Raw genomic sequence first — 21,549 nt, 5'->3', positions numbered from 1 at the left:
AGTTCCCCATCACACAAACCCACAAACCCTTAATCTGTAATCTGTAGCGCATCAGTCCTGCCAAGCCTACATATATTCTGCCTCCCTCGTAGAACCACCACAAACAAACCGTCTCCTACTGACGGATTCAAACTCCACCGCGCTGAATCACACAGTATTTGCCCTGAGGGCTAGACATATAATTTCATTGCGCCGCTTGAGTCTTAAAGAGTGTGTGGTGGAGAGAGTGATGCCGTCAGCGAGCAGGGAGCCCCCCCACCACAAACCCCACAGTGTGTGTGTGTGTGAGAGAGTACTTTTTTGGTATCCTTGTGAGAACCAGTTTGAGTTTTAGACCTTCAGAGTGAGGACATTTTTGTGAGGTGAGTTCATTTTGGCTGGTCTTCACTTCTTCAAGGGGCTAGTTTAGGGTTAGGACTTGGGTTTAGGGTTAAGATTAGAGGTAGGATTAGGTTTAGGTAAGGGTTAAAGTAAAATTAATAATTCTTGACATTTTCATATATAAATAAATGTCCATTTTGCTACTCTTTAACAGTGATTGATATCACACTGGGTAGTTATCATGAGCAGTGATAGCCACCATGGCTGAACAATGAAAAGAGCGCCACCTACAGAAACTGATTAATGGCTCAGAGGAAGGAAATCTGCTAAAAAGGAAAGCGACCCTCTCCGAGCCAAAACTAGAGTGAACATCAGTATCACCTTCCAAAGATGAAAAGCACTCCAAGATGAGAAAGGACAATGAGACAGTTTCAAGTTGTCAACAATAGCTATAACACAGATATAACCTCCATGTTGTTAGAATAGCTTCATTCAGTGATGATGTTTCGGCATGTTTTGTACTACCATTAATGATGTAGTATAGTGTTATGGTAGTTGTGCTGCAGTTGCTAAGTTGGTTGGTAGCATAGCTAGCTAACTACAGAATTAATATTTAGGCATCCTTGTGCTGTGAACCTCACTGTAAATCCTGTGTTTAATGTCTGGTTTTGTAACTTTACCTGTGATAAAGTTAGTGCTGTAAATGTGAGGGTTTCTGATCTCCCATCTCTCTCCTCAGTGCATTGATCCATGCTTGGCACCTTTCCTTGTCCTTAGGGAATGTAAACCTTACTATTTTTGTGGAAGTGTTTGTCCCAGTCCTTAGAGAACGCCCGACCACACAGCATGAGCCACAGGACTTTTCATTCATGATCTCCAGCAATCTGAAGTTGTTTTCAACTTGAAAAGAGTGTGCCACTTCCTAGTGTAAACAGCTGACCGGATGAGTACAAGGGTTTTCCCTCGTCGTACAATGTACAATTATGTACTATAATTTTGAAGCAATCGAATACATACTAATTGTGCTGCTGACAACACACAGGTAGCTGACCACTTATCACCAAAGGTGTCGCCAAAATCAAGGAAAAAAGAATCCTGCAGATTATCACTTTAAAGAGTAATTGAACCCCAAACCCAAACCTGTGGTGAAGCCTGACACCTAATGGTGAAAAGTAGGGTACCGAAATGGCCATCTGCTATTTGCTGGTCTTTGAGCCAGGAGATGTCACCTTCTATAGAGTACAATGACATCATCTGGCACAAAGACCAGCCAATAGCAGATGGCCAGTTCAGTGCCCTACTTTTCATCATTAGGTGTCAGGCTTCACCACAGATTTGCGTGAGGTTTAGATACTCCTTAAAGTTAGTTTAGGATTTGGTTTTATTATTAAGATTAGAATTAGGATTATGTCTGGGTAAGGGTTAGGGTTAGTTTAGGATTAGGACTTTGGTTTAGGGTTAAAATTAAAATTAGATTTACGTTAGGGTTAATTTGGGCATGTAGTGCTAAGAGTTAAGGCTAGGTTAGAGGATAGGGAATGAATGTAGTCAATGAAGGTCCTCACAAGTACAAACACTGTGTGTGTGTGAGAGAGAGAGAGAGAGATATGCCACACGTCTTTGGCTCCATGGCCTGACATAGTTAAGCCACATCTCCGTCATCACTGTGAGTTATCAGGGCAGACAGTGTGTCTTTCAGGGTCTGTGGGAGATACCAGAAATAACCACCAACGCAGTCATACATCCCTCTCCCGATGTTGACAAATGAAGATACAAGGCCTTTTAAAAGGCCTCAGACATGTTTGCCAGTGGCACATGTGGTGCACGATGATCCCGTTACTCTGTCAAAGCATCACTTTTCCCACTGTCTGGCCTCAGTGGGCTAACTCACCGCTCTGTGAGCCGAGGGAGAGTTCAAGTCACCCACAGAGAAAGGGAGTCAGACCCAGACAGACAGACAGAGGAACATGGTTGTTCCACTCACCCTGTCATTTTCTTTGTCTCATTACCCCTTTTGTCAGAAACCAAAAGCCTCCCCTTAATAGGAGCGTGTTTGCTTTTCCATGTTTGCCTTCGGAATTGCTTATATTACCCCAAAATGGTAGCTGGGTGTGTGCACAGTAAGATTCCCATCATCTGTGTAATTTAGTCCCATGGCGCTTGACACACCGAGCCTGCCACAGTGACACGTAGAGAAGAGGGGTGGGGGGTGGGGGGGGGGGGGGGCAGTGGGAGTCAGCTGCTTTATTCTGTCTGGTTTGCCGAAATAGAGGTCAAATTGAAGGGTTTTGGTTCAAACGAACGCCCCCAATCTCAACCACGGACAGACACAAGAGGGTTAGAAAGAGGGAGTTCAGACAAACCAACCCAGGAGCCAGGCTTTCTTGTGGGTCAAAACAAATGCGGACTTTGAATCACGCAGGTCAGTCACTATGACGTCGGCTACACGCAAACAAACATCCTGCAGCTTTACATAATCAATATCCAATGTTTATGGGACAGTTTAGGCTCGCCATCAAGCATGACCCAGGTGACTTAGAGGAGAAATCCCCCTTCAGATACTCTGAGACTGTCAGATATCATCCGTTTGTGATGTCCAATGCGTTCCAGGCGTTATTTTGTGATGAAGTGCTGTAATTTACTTTTTTAATGTCCCCACTTTCCCTCAACCTGCCTCGTCTACGTCTACTTCAGTTTTGTGATTTCCCAGAATGCCTTTGGACATCCCCCAGAGAATGTCTCAGAACTTGTTGCGTTCGGCTGTGGGTTGTACCTGTCGGCGGAGAGAGCAATAGAGATAGCAGAGCGAGTTTTTCCAGTGTAACTGTTTTAGGGTGGAGTTGTCCTTTAACCTCACCTATATCCATATTACAAAAATCTAAAATTAGCTCTCCATCTTTTTAGGAAACACTTAAGCATTTATTTGTTTGCAATTTATCTAGTGAAAAAAAGTAAGCACTTAAGAGCTGTGATACAATACATGCAGATTAGAGGCACAGATAAAAAGATATATATAGAATCAGAATTAGAATTAGAATTATCAGACAATCAGAAAATGACATTCAATTTAATATCATGTCATTCACTATAAAGTTGCCCCATAAAGTTATTATATCATGCTCTGATTATAATAATTATCACACACTCCCAATGAGCTTATAATGCTTATGAAGCCCTTTGAGCACCACCACACAAGTAAAATGTCATCAAGTGTTTTTTTTTCCCCCTCTTGTTTGTGTGGTCTCCCATTTGGAATCGGGCGTGTTTACATGTGTAGTCGTGGTTCATTTTTAGCAGTGCGACAGCTTTCCCACTCGCTCAAACCATGAGCCAACGGGCTCCATGACTGACGTCAGTGTAGAGGGGCCCCATAGACGTTTGTGGTGTCTGTGTGTGTGTGTGTGTGTGTGTGTGTGCGCGTGGGATGGGAGACTGTAGGGTTTTCTCTGGAACTCCCGTCTTACTCACCGCCTGGCTCACTGCGGCTCGGTCACCGCTGAGTTCGTACAGAGGATAAGAGCTGGAATAGAAAGAGCAGCGCGGCCCGCAAACCACCCAGACATCAATGCAAATCACACAGAGAGCTCTAGAGCAGCGCTTCCCGGACTTTTCCCCCATCAAAGTCCCTCAAACAGGGAGCCGCTAGACCACGGATCCTCGTTTGTGCCAAGGTTTTGTCTCAGGAACCCCCCCCATCAGGGACAGGGTTTAGTTCTTAGATCTGATTTAGTTTCCGACCGTTTGTCATCGAGAGCCATGTGCAGGTTTTCATTCCAGCCAAACGCTACAGCAGCTGATGTCATTGATTTACACCTTCAACCAGAGGAGGAACTAATCAGTGGAATCGGCCGCTTTAGTGTTTGGTTGGAATGGAAACATGGCTCTCGATGGCACACTGTTGAGAACCACTGGTCTATACAGTAGACTAGATATTAGTGGAGAGTGAAATGTGATCAGATTCTATAAATTCTATAAAGAAATTTCTAGCGAAACTAAAACCATATTTTGCTGGTATTCCTTATTTTCCTTATTTCCAACAGTGGATGATTCTCATACATTTCCTACATAGCGAATAATACATTTGAGTCTCTTTCTGGTGAGATGCTGAGTTTGGTGAGTTGGGTCTGCAGTGTTTAAACTCTGACCTCTGACCTCCCTGTGCAAGCAAAAAGAGAAATTCCCTACAGGGAGTAATAAAGTATCACAATGTTTTCACTAGGGTTTGACTGATACGGGTTTCTGAAGGCAAACATTGTTACCAATACCAATAATAGTTGATATTTTGTGCCGATATTCAATAGCTTTAAATTTGACCATTTTCATGACAAATGCTCTACTGCATGACAAGTGTTTCCCCCACAGTTGTATTCTTGTCAGGGTGGCAAAGCCTCTGAAACAGCATTTAGACCATGATGGGACACTCAAAGTCTTAATAATTAATAATAGATATTGATGCATACTTGTGTGGAATCTGATCAAAATATCTCATTAGAATCTATTTAGGTTAAGGTCTTCCTATAGACAACTCTACAATAAATATGTAATCAATCAAACGTAATCATATCCATCATATCAGAGGTGGACAATACTGACTGATCAATGTTTGATTTTCCATCAGTCTAACCCTAATTTTCACCACATGCATTTTCAGATACCCTTTACTGATATGGCTGTAGCACAGAGGCCATGGTTAGCCAAGGTAACAGAGCTGCAGCCACGATCGCAGCACTGAAAAGTCAACAGATGGACCACCCTCCGCGTGCTGCCGGCTATATCTGTATATGTGTATATTTGTGTGTGTGCAGTCTCTATGTGCGCCAAGCGGGCTAGCGGGCGGGCGCGCCGCCCCGAGTTTGGCGAGATGGGTCAGCAGTGTTTAAACAATGGCCGGATGAGAAGAAACAGAGCATGGCAGCGGGACGGCAGCGTGAGAGGGGAGGCGGAGACGAGGCCCGAGTCCACGTTTGAAAACTGACTCACTCTCTGCCTTCCAGACATCGGGGCTGAATCACTCCAGATTAGGGGGCCCGGCAATTACAGTCCCTGACACACATTTGGGTCTTTGTGTTTTTTTTTGCAGTACATCCCGCCAGGCGTTTGGTCAAAAACAACCTTTTTTGTCATCATGCCCACCGCAACATTAAACGCTGTGTGGATCATGTTTTTTACGATACATTTACTTGACCTCCAACAATCTCGTTAGCGTTGTTTTCCTGTTTACCTCATGTTGCCATGTGTATGGCACAGCCACACATACACACATATACATTCATACATTCAGGGATAGTGGAGGGCAAACCCACCTAAACTCAGGTTACCCATCTTTTTATTTGCAGAGAGTTTACCCAAATCTTCAAGCTCCTTAACACTTAAATTCATAGTATACATCATAGAAAGTAGTGCCAAACTGATGTAATTTAAAGATGGGATCTTTCAAGGAAAAACAAACATAATCCTGTTGTCAGGTAGACCTTGTATCTCTAAAATGTCAACTTTTACATATCTACTGAGCAATCCTGTTAGAGGTTATGTGGGCGTAAGAATGCAAATCATTCACATATATTCTGGTATTGTCAAAAGATTGTCAGGTTCTGGGAAAATGTACACATCATTTTGAACAACATACTTGGTTATGAGATACCTCTGACGTGGTACATTATACCTAGGAAACATAACAAAGGAGATAGTATCAGGTGAGGATAGTTACTTGCTTAAAGTCTGTACAAGGAGATGGTATAAAATAGACCCTCCAAATCAGGAACAACACACAGAGTTCAAGGGTCAGATTTCAGGAAAAATGTATATTGTTTACTCAACAAAATGACACTAACAATGTAGGATTGATTACATAATGCCCTATATACTTACATATAAGAGTATCGGTATGCATAACTGTAACCCACAACATATATATAGTTTTGTTATTTTGTATGTGTGTGTGTGTGTGCTTGGCTTGTGACTATACTTTTTTGTACTGTAAAATGAAAAAAAAAATCAATAAAAAAACACAATTTACTTTTGTTTGGTGGTTGTTTACCTTATAATCACCGACTGGAGATCACATTTTACCCACCTTTTTATTCACCACATCACTGCATACATACATAGATTCATACATACTACATACTTACATACAGAGAGTCAGGGTTGAGCACAGATGAAAATAAATGTTCCTTTTATCTGTGGAATTTAAAGCTAGGCCCTAAGCCTCCCAGAGCAAACTGATTGTGATAGGAGTCAGTGGGAGGAGAATCAAGTGTGGGCTGAAACATGCTGAAGCAATAATAATCTCTAATGTGTTCCATCTCCCATAAAGAATTGTACCTGGTGCCACTCTGGCTGCCCCTCCACCTCCTACCATCCCACCGCCATATACAGAAGAACTCTCCCACACACTCACACACTCCCTGAAAACACCCTGACAGCGTTAGTGATCGCAGTCAACGCAACACACACCCACACATGGCCCTGAAAACCCTCTTAGCGAATACACTAAGTTTTTGGTAGATTGTCCCATTGCTGAACTTAGCTGTTAAGTGATGAATCATAAACACCAAAATCATCCACGTGTCCCCAGTAGATCACTGGGTTCAGTGCTCCATGCTAACACTTTAGCATACACTATGTTGAGTGATTATAGGCTCCATGCTAACACTTTAACATACACTATGTTGAGTGATAGTAGGCTCCATGCTAACACTTTAGCATACGCTATGTTGAGTGATAACAGGCTCTATGCTAACACTTTGTTGTACTATGTTGAGTGATAGTAGGCTCCATGCTAACACTTTAGCATACGCTATGTTGAGTGATAGTAGGCTCCATGCTAACACTTTAGCATACGCTATGTTGAATGATAGTAGGCTCCATGCTAACACTTAAGCATACATTATGTTGAGTGATACTAGGCCACTAGCATTATCCAAAGTAAGAAGACTGATCTTTTAAAGTTGTTCATGGTTTTTATTATATGACCCGTAGATTCCTAAATTTAAAAAAAAAAAATCAATAGCCAGGTTTATTTTTGGAACTATTTCAGGTGAGTAACCACATATTCATCCGCTAGCTGTGCAGTGATTTTTAGCTGTACACAGTCTCCAATCACCCACCACCTTCACTATCATCAACTTAGTTGGTGTTTTAGGATATTGCCAAGTGCATTTCTTGTTTTTGTCTTCAGATGAAAGCATGAAGTATGACCAATATTAATGACACTAAAGGAAGGTGCAGGATTTTGTAGGTTTTTTTTTTTCTTTGATGTTCAGGAAGCCAATTTATTCACTTCAACCCAGCTGATCAAAACGCCTTTTATTTGTTGCGATATTTCAAAACGTTGTGTAAAATTCACTTGACAGTTCAACAGAAACACAGCTACCGTCACATTGCTCAAGTTCCCGTTCAGCGCAACACACACATTCTCACATGGCTGCAGTTGCAGTAAAACACCGGGCAAGAAATCCACATTTAAATCGCCTGTATGTTGGAGCACTTAAGGGACGGCACGAGGCACGGTATACATTTTTCTCCAATGTGGTTCCTCGCTCTTTGTCAGTTCTTGAAAAGACTTAAAGTATGGTCATATATCATTCTTATAAAACTTTAATATCCAGGAGGGAGCCGTGCTGTAATGAGCTGGGTTTCCTCCTACAGCTCTTCTCTCCAGGGATGGACCACAGCATGGAGATGGTTAACACCAGGATGAAGGCAAAGGCAGCTGCTCGGACTCTGCTGCGGTGGAAGGAGCAATATAGTGCTCTAGTGCTGTTATGGGATACACTGTGCAGTGATATACAGTATATTGTATGTATGCTGCTTTACAATATCTACAGATCGAGTTTGTGTTCTGATCTTGGCTCGGATTTCTTTACCCACAAATTGTCCTGTTTTTGTACCCCACTTTAAACTTGTTCTGTCATTTACAAATTTATCTTCATTTTCAGTTATCACAACAATAATCCTATCATGACCTGAGAATTTTATCGGTTGTCGCCTTGTGTTAGGAACTGATAGTTCTGTGGTATCTCAGCTGTTTGCCTCGCTGACAGAGGCACATGCAGGCAGGTAATGTTTGCCCTGCCTGTCTGTTTCATATTACCCTTGATGCTCGGTTAACCGTACTGCATTTAATAGGCATTTGGCATTTTATGTGCTTTTGACCCCGGGACATGTTTTTCATCTGAGAGAAAGCATTTTTGCACTCTAATTTGAAATGCTTGATCTTCAGCGCAAGTGAAGCGGCAATGGGAGAAGCCTGCATTTATAGTGGAAACATGCATGTTTTATGATTCCTATCTCACACCTTTGAAAACCATTCAAAGCTCGGCTCTCTGATAGCATAACTGTATCCAACTGGACAGCTGCGTTTTTAACATCTGAGGTGAGAGAGGGCAGAGAAGACAGATGGGTTTTTTTCAATTGAGTAAGACAGTGACTGGAGCAGTGCTGCCATGACAGTCAGTGGGTTGTCTTGTAATCACACGCACCGCCATTCACTGCTGTATTCTTCACTGTCATACCGCTAATAATTTGAAAAAAGTCATTAATCCCCATCACACACCTCAAAAGTTAGCGTTTTTAGTGGCTAGTTGCATATTACCATTAACATTAGATGCTTTGCTAAATTAGCCTGCTGGCTAGTTAGCTAGCTAACAGTTTGTTCAGGTTAACTGAGCTGACTCTTCTCAAGCTACAACTCGGAGTGTTTTGGAGTAGAGACTAGAGCTAAAGACAAGACAGTTTACTGTGTCACAGTAACCAACATTTGGAAACAAATTGACCTTACCAGACTTCACTTTTACTTAGAGGGCCCACACCACAACAATCTTTTTCAGCTAGCTCTCTTTTTCTAGCCTGGTTGTTACATGTCTAGCTGTTATTTGTGCACAGCCAGTTCTCCAGTGAACCACCATGATGGCACCAGACGTGGTTGCTAGGAGATTTGTGATGCAACTGCAAAGCCTCTACAGTCGCCACGATGGAAAAGGACAGCTCCCCTCCCTGTCTAGCTATGTTTTCGCCGCATGCCACCAGTCAAGTCCTGAGACAAATTGAAACGTTTGACTGGTGTGGCCAGTTCGAACCAGCGGGCCCTCGGGGCTGTGTTCAGCGTTCGAGGAGAAAGAGAGACGCTGTTTGTTCCTCTTTCGTGGAGTCTGAGACACCGGCCCGTCTGGGGACTTCATTTCCTGCTGGACTGCAATGTAGGTGAGAGGTGGGCGTTGGGTTTCCTGCCCCTCCGCTGATGGAGGGGTGGGTCGGAGGCTGGACGGGTGGGGGGTGTATTTGGAAACCGTCTGAATTCTGGTTCACAATTTGGTGAAAAGAATGACGTTGGAGGGGGAGGGAGGGGTGGGTGTCTGCGTAAACATGGCTGCTGACCTTTTACGACGTCATTTTGTCTCAATGATGGTTCTCACTATTTACAGCGTGATGATGAATGATCTCGCTCTCTCACACACACACACACATACAGATAAACCGAGGTTAGACCAAGTCAGCGTTTTGAAAGGCAGCCATTGTGGTTTGGCCCTTGACACCTACATAGTCTGTATACCTCCCCCCCCCCCCCCCCCCAACGTCTTGGATGTGTGCTGCAACTGCACAGAATGTAGGTTAAATCAACAATATTGGGAACTTCCATCACAACTCTACCACTCATGACATTTACCAGACTCATGGTGCCATCTATTGGATAAAAGAAGAAAGTAAAACAGTGAAGTGTAAGTGTGCATTGTGATGACTATAAGTGTGCATATTGATGACTTGTTTGACCACAGACTACAATGTTTCAGTTTTCTTTTTTTAACAATCCAGTGCAATAATTTCAACTCAGTCAGGAAAAATGTTTTGTTGATTTCCAACAGTGAGCATAATTACTTTCAGTTTTTGATGGTTAGATGGTACAAAACTTGTTGGACTGAGTGAGAGCCAAACCTTCCACTGCAGACAATATTTCTATTTCTATTACTATCTATTTGGGGAACAACTTCGACACCCAGCAACAATGGAGGCACGGAGATTTTGGCTAGTTTGGCAAGTAGCTGCCTGGCTATTGTCTGAAAGACTATGGGACACCTGATTAACTATGCAAACTGTTGACCAATCAGAGCATTCATTAAAACCTGGATGTAGGTGACATCATTTACACCAGGAAGTAGACTGGAATTCTAAATCTGTTTAATTCTGTTGACGACCTGAGGGAGTTTTTCAAATTTCCATAATGCTGACAGTTATAATAATTTGGGTAACTTAACACGAACAGGTCCTTTGTTAAATTATACCATGAAATTGAGAAATGCAATTCTCATTGCACTGAACCTTTAAAGAGAATTATTGCCAAGTAGATTCTGATCAACAAAGCTATTATGCAATGTGTGCAGAGCCAAAGCACCATCTAAGTGAGTGGTTTGCAATCCCTGTCCATGGGGAGCCACGCTGGTTTTCATGGGACTATTTTACACCTGGGATGCCAGGTGAATTCAAATAACTGCAATTAACTACCTCGTAGGATAGAAGACCAGTAGTACTCTGCAAGGACCTGGATTGAAAATCATTGATCTAAGTTAATATTGAAGGTTCGATATAGGTCTGATATATTGGTCAATTAAATGGAGGGTAACCTATGACCCCCAGTTGGTGATCATCATAAGGAAAACTACCAACAACATAATCAAAGTTGCATTTTCAGAAAATCATTAATTGATGCATTTTCCACCTTAAAAGTCCCTATCCTGATATAACGTACATCCGTTTTATACTACTTACTATGATGGATGCCATAAATTTATGTCCTAAAGATTTATGTAAGCCTAAAAAGATAAACCCAATTCTGTGAATAAAAAGTTGGGTAAACTGAGTTTAGGTGGGTTTTCCCTCTGCATCCCTGATTGTAGCCAACATGCTTAAAATTGAGGCCACACACTGCCTTTCATTGTTTCCTCTTGGATAAAGTGTCTTAAGTCCAGTTTGTAGCCTCTTCTTTCCATCTCTCAGATTCATCTTTGTGCATCATGATGCTGTGAGGAAATGGGAGGACTGTACCTACTTACTACACTAAGATATATTAGGAGCTCTCAGAGAATTGTCCCTTGGAAAGAGCAGTTGGTTCCTGTATGCCTGGTATTTCTGTTGATTGTACTTATGTATTTTTTGCATCCGAAATTGCATCCATTGCAGACTGCAGTGAAAGATAAATCTCTGGTTTTGCTATTACAATTGAGTGTGTGCCTTTGTTAAAAAAAAAAAAACAATCACCCTAAAACACTTTAACACTGTTTAAAACTGCTATTGGTGATGTACCTTGCATTTCTGGGTCCATTTGTTGTTGTTTTTTTCTTCATGTGGGTAACTGGCCAAACAACAACATGACATCACATTGAAATATTTCCAGCGCAGCTACAATGGAGTTTGATAGAGGATACAATTTTCAACTAAATCTATCTAAAACATATCTAAAACATACAATGACGAAAAATCCACACACTGCAATGCTCCCTTTTGCAAAATTCTTTCTAGGGACGCCATTTTACACCGACGTTCAACAATCATACAGGGAGAAATCCATTGAGGAAGAGGAAGAGAGACCGATTTCACCACAGACAGTAGCCTCAATAGACCAGAATGCAACACAGTCAAAATACATGTGTTTTGAGCAAGGTGCGTGACCACCATCATGCTCCAATTGTTCACAAACTAGATGGCTAGCTAGCTAGCTAACAGGTGACAAAAAGCAAAATCTAACCTCTTTGAGCAAAATTGCATCACCCACATTTGACTGAAATCAAACTCACGCTCCTTCTCTGGGGGTTGTCGAAAGGCATTCTGGGAAATGTACGAAATTACTAAATGAACAAGGAGTAGACAAGGCAGGTTGAGGGAAAGTGGGTATGCCAAACAAGTAAATTACAACACTTCATCACAAAATAACTCCTGGAATGCACCGAACAACCTAGATTGATGATATCGAACAGTTTATTCGACGGTGGATTTTTCCTTTAATATTTTGACCTAAATACTTAAGGGTCCTGACAATGCCTTGAGTGTAACTCTTCACTGGACATGGAGCTTTGTGTACCGTGGCAACCTCAGCGACTCTGCAGTAACGCCATGCGGGACTGAATGATGGAGCTGAGAGCAGTGGAGTGGAGCTGGTATTCAGATGCCCGGAGGACCAGACGTCTGGACTGGTGCTGGTATTTGACAGAGGGTGTAAAAGAATGTTAAGAAAGAGAAAAGGGCCATTGGTGCTCGCTTAAAGACCCTCAAAGCTCAACAAAAGAGTCTCCAATAAAGCCTTTAATGAGTTGAAACAAACCCAAATGAACTTCAAAGCCTGATGAAGTGCTTCTTCACATTTGCTTTGGGGTTGTTTTACGTATCTTAGGTTGCCCGCATTCAACGGAGATAAAATTCCCATAATAGATCATTCAAAATATTCTCAAGAATATAAGCACAGTGGAATGTCTGATTGATGCCATAGTCGTATCTAAAGTTCCCACTGTGGCCCTGATGTAAAATTCCATGACTTTCCATGACTAAGTCAGGGTGCTTTCATGACCTAAAAATGGTAAGTTGGAAAGTGGTGAAAACCATCTAATGCAATGAATGTGTGAAACATTTCGCTATATTCCTTTAAAGTTAACCATTTGTAAAATTCCCTGAATTTCTCTGACTTCCCCAAAGAATTCATAAAATTTCCTGACTTTCCCTGTTTGAAATACAGCTCTTATATATTATAATTTAGTATATTGGGTAAAAATCTAATATGCTATCAGTGTTTTGGGGAAAAATAAGAAATCTTGTAGTACGAGCATATAAAGTTGCTAAGCAGCATTGTGTTCATGACATGGTACTTCTGTCTACCAAGACGCCGTGCAACAAGATTTACATTGGACAGTCCAGCCATTACAACTGGTGACAAGCTGTTAATTGTCCCTGACTGAATGGCCACAGTTAATCTCTCCAACTGAGCAGTGAAGCACAAACACCAGGCTCTCTGTCAGGTTGATGTAATATAAAGAGACCAAGATTTTTGCCTTTTATGCACCCATGTTTACCTTTACCTTATTTGTATTTGATTTATTCTACTATTTCACCATGTTAGTTGCAATGAAATGGCTGTCATTTAAAATTTTCATTCAAAATGTTTTATATCTGCTTAAAATTAAAGACAAAGTCTTCATAAAACAAGGAGAGGTCAAGCTATAGCTCTAGTCTGACTACACTAACATCATAATTAAAGTGACACAGCCCTTCTTCCCTTGCTTCTCATGTACTTCTAACAAATGAAGTCATATTGTCCAACATCTGTTTTCTTAGAACAGGTATCATGAAAACATCTGAATTGTTTTACAATGGTAGAAAATATAAGCAATGGGCAGCAGTTTATATTTAACATTGGGCAACCCTGAATACTGAGACAGTACATTCAAATAAGAAAAGTCAATCCAACACAATGTGTAGCTCTATATTTGTACGCAAAAATAGAATGTGCCAAGACCACCAGATTTTGTGGAGACATACACTAAAATGAGTAGAATATTTTATCTTCACAGGCAATGCCAGCAGAGCACTATAAGCTGTATGGTCTTTGTTGCCCACTAGTGGATAAAATGGAAGAGCACAGATCAAAGTTCTATTTTTTTTCCAGAGAGAATAGCCGATCAAGTGTCTGTGTGTACACAAAGAACAAAAATCAGACACATTACATATCAATCATTTTAAAGCATATTTATATATTTTTACATTAACATGATACCAAAAAAAAAAGACAAAAAAAAGATTAAGAGTGATTGATAGGGATCAAAGCCAATAAAACCTCAGAGTCTGTCATGGTGTGTTTCCAGTGGGTTTAGAGGAACAGTCCTGAGTAAGAGGCAACATCAGGGCGGCATAAAAGCAATTTAGAGTCAATGGTGAGGCTTGGAGACGCTTCACAGGGTCGGCTGGGGAGTTGTGGTCCAGTACTGAGAGGCTGGGAAATGTAGTCCATGGTCGGACTACATTGGTAGCGAGGAAGGTCGTCTAAAGATCTGTCCAGGGTCTCTCGCCGCTGTAAAACGTTCCGATGTTTTAAATGAAGCCTGGGAAGAGGTGCTGCAGGAGGAGGATGACTCCCACCACCATGACGCCGCAGAAGAACAGCACCAGCCAGATAGGGAAGGATCCTGCCCAGACCCAGGTAGGGGATGAAGAGAGGGACAAAAAAAGAAGGAGAGGGTGAGGGACTCTGAAATTACGATGCATGCTCTTAGAGAGTGTTATTTCAGTGACTTCGGTTTGCGTGCACTTACTTCGGTTGCGCAAGGCGTGTACCTGACACCGGCTGTCCACGGCTACGCTTAACATGGCCGCTTCGTTGTTCCCTTTGATACTTTTGCCTTTCATCGTTTCGGGCAGGAAGGCGAGATCTGTCACGACGATGCCATGGGACTCCTGCACGTAGTACAGCTTCTACAGAGACAAAGAAGAGATTTGAAGGTACCGTATGGTAGTTGGTTGTTGACTCAAGGTCTGTGCAATCATCAGCTGACATTAGTTTGAGGTGGGTGTACACACTGGTTTTACCTGTAGTGAGAAAGCGATATAGATAGCTACAGATCCGGTCACAGTTCCGAGGCCGATAAACGTTCCAGAGTCGCTGTCAAAGAGAAGATTAGAAACACAGCGTTTGATCCTCTTACATTCAATGCACCACTCCATAGAATAAGATCACCTGACAACATCATCTGATGATGGTCTCAGCATCTATGGGTCACATCTTGGTGTATGAAGTGCAATCCAAACTAGACCGAAGTTCAGCCCTGCCTCACCTGACAGCCAGAGTGGAGATGACCTCATTGCCACAGGAAGCCGTCAGCATGGGAAGGAAGCTCTTGCCGTCCCACTTGGTGAGGTAGCAAGGAGGTGGTTTTCGGTCTCGTTTATGGGGGATCTGGACAGTGTAAAGCCTCAGGGCGTCTTTTTGGTCTTCTACCTTTCCAAACCTAAAAGACACAAAAACATAATCACATGTAGTCAATGTTGCAACATTTAAGATGGCAATGGTTAACAGGTGCGTTACGGTTTCATAGCAGAAAAAAAAAGCTTTTTTTGCCTGCAAGCCATATAGCGGTACGCCTTGTCAGCAATCTGAGGCATGGTGTCATGCCAGCGAAGACTCATAGCCAGCTGGTTGCCGCTCCATACGCTGCAGATAAAGTCCCGACCGACCGTCACAAGGTGCTACATGGGAACACAACACAAAAGATTGGCTGTTTGTAGCAAAGCAATACATTTCTCATCATGGTGAATCCAAATTGAACATCCAGATGAAGAGGTATCAACGTGCAACCTTGTTCCCTGGACTCATATCCAAGTCTTCAACCTCCCCTTCATGTGCTTTGAAGTCAAACTTCTTCTTCAGGGACGGGTACTGTGTGGGAAAAGTCAAGGCTGTATAATCAAGATCAAGACCCTAATAGGTATACTGTATCTTAGGGTGCGATCACACCTACAGGTTGTTTTCTTTGGTCTGCACCATAATGCCATAGTGGAAAGGTTTACTTTACAACATTTTTGTATTTGGTTTGTTTACGTTCACAATGCGCTATTACAAGCCAACCAGGGCTAGAAAACAAAAGTCACATGGACTCACAAGCAGTCTGTTTATTGGACAAAGTTTTGGTAACCTGTCTGACGACCTCCATCAGACAACAACTGAAAAAGACAACATTATATATAATCCAAGGGGTGGGAAGAAACCCCACAGGTGATTACAATAAAGCTAAGTAGTAAAGTAGACCAATACCTGTATAGAAAATATTGCAAAGGGAAGAAAGTAGGCAGACAAAAATCTGGGCTCACAGAGCAATCAGTTTATTTCCACCCCTTGGATTGTATATAATGTTGTCTTTTACTATTGTTGATTGTCTGATAAAGGTCATCTGGATGGAAACGTCATGGTTTTTAACTAATAAATAGAGATATATTTTTAGATATTGAGAGTTACTGTATGCTAGGCTTTCCAAGCATGAGGAACTGTTGGCTATCAGATGTCAACATCCATCTCCTTATACCCATAAACCCTTGCGTTTTGGAGTCGTTTCTTGTTGTCGGTTTGGATTACGTTCTTAATCCTAACGAATAGTACTCCAGAGTTTGAATAAACCACTGCAAAACTTGCTTGGTGTGAACGCACCCTTAAGATGAAAAGGACATCTGATTTCTGTTCTATAGCTCGGCGAATCGTTTACCTCCCAAACTCGGATGTGTCCATCCGTGCCTCCTGTCAGAAGGAGGCTTAAGTCAGAGCTGAACCTAACAACCTTCTGGAGCGGGTCCTGGGGGTTGAGGTCTGAATGAACTTCACCCAAGCCGGCCACAGAGATCTGGGCAGTCTCATCCTTCATGTCTGACACATCTCCAGCGGCCGCAGCTCCATCTTGTCCTCCTTTGTCGCCTTTGCCAGCTCGCCGCCTGGCATTACCCTGCTGCTCACTGTGACCATCTGTAGGGATGACAGACTTTTTTACTGCACAAGGAAGAAACCTGCTTAGGAGACAGAACTGAGATTTTTGTAAAGTAAGACACAGATTTAGACTGATATATTGACCTTTTCTTAAAAATCAGATATCAGTCAAACAGTGTGATCCACCTCTGATATGAAGGATATGATGCAGTTTGATTGATTACATGTTTATTGTAGAACTGATCAATCCTCCACTGGTTGTCTATGGGAAGACCTTAACCTGATCTGATTCTAATGGGACGTTCTGATCAGATTCCACACAAGCATGAATGAATATGTTTTATCATTAGTTTTAGTGTCCTATGGTTTAAATGCTGTTTCAGAGGCTTTTCCACCTTGCCAAGAATACAACTGTGGGGGAAACACTGAATACTTTAAATTTTTTGCATGAAAATGGTCCAACTTAAAGATGTTGAAAATTATCACAAAATATTATCGCCACCTTCAATCCAAAAATATGTTTTTTTGTATTGGCCTTCAAAAACTCATACTGGTCAAACCCTAGTAAGACATCAAGTATATTTCATTTTATTTGTTGCATTAGGCTAAAGTCGTTTCCCTCCTTACCGTCTTTCGCAGCAGCTTTGCGCCCCACTTTTTGCTGGCTCTGTTTGAAGCGCATCAGGCAGCAGGTGCCGTCCTGCCCTGCAGCAATGACACCGTCGCCTATAGCCATGTTCATAGTGGCGCGTAGGTCAGTATCATGAGAATGCAGCAGGGTGGCACTGTACTGGTGCTCTCCAACCAACTGTAAACTCAGGAAGTGCTGAAACAGAGAGTCATGAGTTAGAAATATGCAAATACTGCTTTTGAACAACCTGCTTTCTTGTATCCTATTACTATTTGCTGCTTCCCCGACTTCCTCAGTTTAAAATTATCTTAACAAGCTTAAATCCATGTACAACTGATGTCATCATAGCTGCCTAAGCAATTACCAGGAACCTCCATACATAAAGCATTGTGCATATAAAGCACAGCAATTTTATTTGCTTACCACTGCATTCTTTATGCCTGTTTTGGAAGCCCCTCCTCCTCCTGCAGTGATCACCAACCCTGTTTTAGGGTCCACCTTGATTGTGTACAAGGGAAAGGGGGCTCTGTACAGATCTGGCACCTTCCGCTTCCCCATTGTTGTACTGCCGGTCACTCAGACTTCTTCATAAAACCACCGCCAACTCACGGCTGTGGAAAGCAGAGAGTCAGGATGCATACATATGATGTGCATTGTTGTCTTTCCTTCCACTGGTTAGGATGGTTAATACATGACTAGTGCCAAAACCATTGAGTCTATGACCTAGTGTCACGTGATTTATATTCAGTGAATCTCTTTTCATGAGCTGTTTTTGTGTTAGCTTAATGGCTCCATTTAACCACAACAAACCCTGACAGACTGATGACGGGTCCAGTCTGTGCTGGATGTCAGTCTGGATGGTTTCACTGCACATTTCTAACAGAGCAGCAGGCTCTCAACCCTCTGCCTGTCGTGGCTGTTGGCATGTATCCACTGAAGCCGGCTGGATTTAATTTAGTTTAGCTGGTTAGCTAGGATATTGGCTAATCCGACAGTCATGAACACTGTCATCAAAATCATGCCACCATGGAGTAAAACATGATAAAGGATGACACTCATTTATGCCACTGTCAGACAAATAACTTATGTGATAACGTTATGGGATAGCTACCGCTAACTGTAGCTAACTTAACAATAACCGTTTGCGTTAGCTAGCTAGTTAGCCTGATAGCTCTTCCTGGCAACATAATTGTAAGTTCACTACCTGTGCAATTGCTCCGATTTCTCTTCCGTTGTTATTTTATCAGCTAAGCAATAAAACAGACGATTCCATTGTGAGCTGTCAATGGCAAAGACTTGGTGAAGAAGACAAGCTAACAGCTAGCGGCTAACATGGAAGTATTGACAGCCACTTCCCTACATACACGTCAGCAGCGTGCACTGCGTCATGACATCACTGCATGGAACACTAAAAACGTCCGTAGACGCACCTGGACGTACGGTGTGGTTACAAATAACATCTGCTCTGAATATGAAGACATTTAGGCTCGAATATGCTTCTTTTTATTAGTTTATAAGTTATTTCATTAGCTATTTCATAAAATGTATTATTTTTTTTATTTTTTAAAGGTCCATTAGTTCCACTTAATTTGAACCACTGATATTCTTACTTGTCTTTATCTAACTCATCTCATTAGATGATTGGCTTATGTAGTATCATCAGAGGTCTTTGGGTAAAATGGCGTTTTTGGTTTATTTGACTATAAAAGAAGCCAGGAGAATCAAATGCTTTTATTCAATTTATTCGACATTGATTTTATGTCCATACATTTCAGTTTCATAATGCAAGTTTACAGATAAAAACACTTTTCTCAATTTTCTACAAGAATAGTGAACAATATATTAATACTCACTCTTCCAATATAAGAAACTAGAACTGAAACTGAACTGAACTGATAAATCTTTCTGTACATACCCCCAAGCTACTTTGTATGCATTGTTTGTATACTGGGGATTTTGTACGTTTACGTTTTTTCTAAATCCAAGTTTAATAATTGTTTGAATGCATTGCTCATAAATATTGGAGGCAACTGAGCTTTTCATTCTAGTTATAAGAGGAACTTTGATACACTTTTTATTCTACAAGCACCAGGGAAATATAGAAAGCTTCCATTTGCTCAAGACAATGTTAAAAAAGTCTGGGTGCTACCATCAAATTCATACCACCCTGCTCCAAAACAATTAATCTTTCTTTCCACTCCCATAAAAATCACATAATCCTCTGTCAGCTGTCAAACGAAGCACTCTAATCCAATAATCTGCCTCCACCATCATGTGTCCTGATGCTGCAGCTGAAACATACAGTATATTAATTATGGCGCTGGCTGTTCTCTGGGGTAATCCGTCTCCCCGCAGTAACACCATTAGGGAAATCCAGCCAGTAAATTAATTACTGTTGATATGTCCACAAGCCTGGCAATTCTCTATGGGCTACAGCACTTCAGAGGCAAAGGTTAATTCAACATCATTCCCCAGGCTATAGGTGACATGTTGTCTATCATACTGTCTAGTCTCTTAATCCAGCATGACATCATAAAGCAAGTGTGTGTGTGTGTGTGTGTGTGTGTGTGTTATTGCCCTACAAGCTACAGAGAGAGACTTTGACGGTCCATGTGGGACGCTGTAACTGGGAGATGATGTTGATGAGTAGTTTGGGGTTGATGGGCAACATTCTGGGTATTGATCAGAGGTTCAATGCAGGGTTTCAGTGGAACAATCAATAGAAGCCTACTGGCGGTGTCACTGAAGGGAAGTCGGTCTCGCACAGGTTACATGCAGCTGGGATGTAGTCGGGACACAAACAGGCTTCACAACAACCAAAAAACAAAATAGAACAAGACAAAGTAGAATAAGAATCATTTTATTGGCCAAGGAATGTAGCTTAGAGGTTGCTTGTGTATCTTGTTAAAAGACAGAGAAGAATAAAAGACAATATAAAAACAGTAGAAGAAAAAGATCAGATCAGAATCAAATGCAGAATATAAGTATTTTGCACTGTAAGTACTTGCACTGCTTTGAATATTGCATAATAAGGTCATTCTGGCTTATGTGTACAGACAGTCTCTCCAGTCTTTGAGTAATCAAACTTTTTCATGTCAAGGACCATCAAGATTGACATGCTTTAGATCCCCCCCCCCCAGGTTCTGAAATAACAATGACTTTGAACTAGCTGTTATTTTGCTAGGGCACCATTTTGAATCCCCAGACCAGCTGGTGAAGAAGTAACAACTACTGTCAAGTTGCCCTTGAGCAAGGCACTGAACCCCTACCTGCTCCAGTAGAAGACTGTGTGAATGTGTGGAACTGTGTGAATGTGAAGCAGGGAGTTGCTGGAGCTCAATCGACTTTCCCTGGATAAATTAAGGCTAAAACAAGGAAGGACAGTTGCCATCTGAACCATAGCAACCAGTCAGTAGAGGCTACCATTCCTCATCCATACATGGCCTGATATTTTTGTGCATGAATTGAACTTTTACTACACAAAACTATAAATAAAACTCAGTGCAAGCGTGCAGCCTATTCCCCAAACTATTACAATTGTTTCTTCTCATGTTAGCCTACTGTGGAGCATGGAGGGAGAGAGGTGGTGATGGTTTTAGGGGGCGGGGTTATTGAGGGATAAAAAGTGGAGACGGAGGGGTGGCCGCGTCAAGTTCGACAGAGAAAGCTAGAACGAGAGCGGAAGTATTTCCAAAATAAAAGCGTAACATTTGTCCTTTGAAAAATAGACTAGTTAAACATTGAGGTAATGAACAACAAAACTCATATTGAAATCTGTTATCAACTTATTTTTATAGGAGAGTAGACCTTCTGTTCGGTTGTCTGGCATAAGTTTGGTGTTTGAGAACTCTGACAGTCCAACTTATATGGTAGCCTAAGCAAAGTTTATTTCAATGGTGGCTCATTTTGACTGATTTGACACCAGGAACACCAGGGGCTCTACAGCCTTTAGGGACAACTGTGGCACTGAAATAGCTTACAATAGACGTTTTTATGAGATAGTAGACACCCTGAAGTTGCCTTGGTGTTTGAGAATTTCTTTGTATATTTTTATGAGCATATTTTTATATCATATTTTCATTTACTGCAGATTCGTACTGAAATACAACCTTTATTTTCACCTCTCTACTTCGTATTACTCAAAAAACGT

General features: G+C 41.7%; 1 protein-coding gene across 2 annotated transcripts; it reads right to left on the bottom strand.

Moving 5' to 3' along the window:
* Positions 1 to 13,718: 13,718 nt before the first annotated feature.
* preb (prolactin regulatory element binding) lies at positions 13,719 to 18,760 on the bottom strand. 2 transcript variants are annotated; one of them, XM_078287193.1, is made up of 10 exons: positions 18,604 to 18,760; positions 17,823 to 18,010; positions 17,396 to 17,594; positions 16,554 to 16,807; positions 15,653 to 15,733; positions 15,416 to 15,543; positions 15,132 to 15,305; positions 14,887 to 14,959; positions 14,613 to 14,772; positions 13,719 to 14,486 (listed from the first exon to the last, which is right to left on the bottom strand). In XM_078287193.1, the coding sequence occupies exons 2-10, from the start codon at positions 17,955 to 17,957 to the stop codon at positions 14,392 to 14,394; spliced, it is 1,299 nt and encodes a 432-aa protein (XP_078143319.1). In that variant the 5' UTR covers positions 17,958 to 18,010; positions 18,604 to 18,760; the 3' UTR covers positions 13,719 to 14,391. The 2 variants fall into 2 exon arrangements, with proteins under 2 accessions (XP_078143319.1, XP_071780159.1); XM_071924058.2 differs by having other exon boundaries at positions 17,823 to 18,001; positions 18,605 to 18,760.
* Positions 18,761 to 21,549: the final 2,789 nt, after the last annotated feature.

Source organism: Centroberyx gerrardi, chromosome 12 (genome assembly GCF_048128805.1).
Source record: "Centroberyx gerrardi isolate f3 chromosome 12, fCenGer3.hap1.cur.20231027, whole genome shotgun sequence".
NCBI lineage: Eukaryota > Metazoa > Chordata > Actinopteri > Beryciformes > Berycidae > Centroberyx > Centroberyx gerrardi.
The sequence above is the reverse complement of the archived record's forward strand: the minus strand, read 5'-3'. Positions and strand labels throughout refer to the sequence as shown.

Coding starts and splice junctions, on each gene's coding strand:
- preb (XM_078287193.1), bottom strand. CDS start 17,957: ATGGGGAAGCGGAAGGTGCCAGATCTGTACAGAGCCCCCTTTCCCTTG. Junction 17,595..17,822: donor CAGGCATAAAGAATGCAGTG/GTAAGCAAATAA, acceptor TCTCTGTTTCAG/CACTTCCTGAGTTTACAGTT. Junction 16,808..17,395: donor CAAAGCTGCTGCGAAAGACG/GTAAGGAGGGAA, acceptor TCATCCCTACAG/ATGGTCACAGTGAGCAGCAG.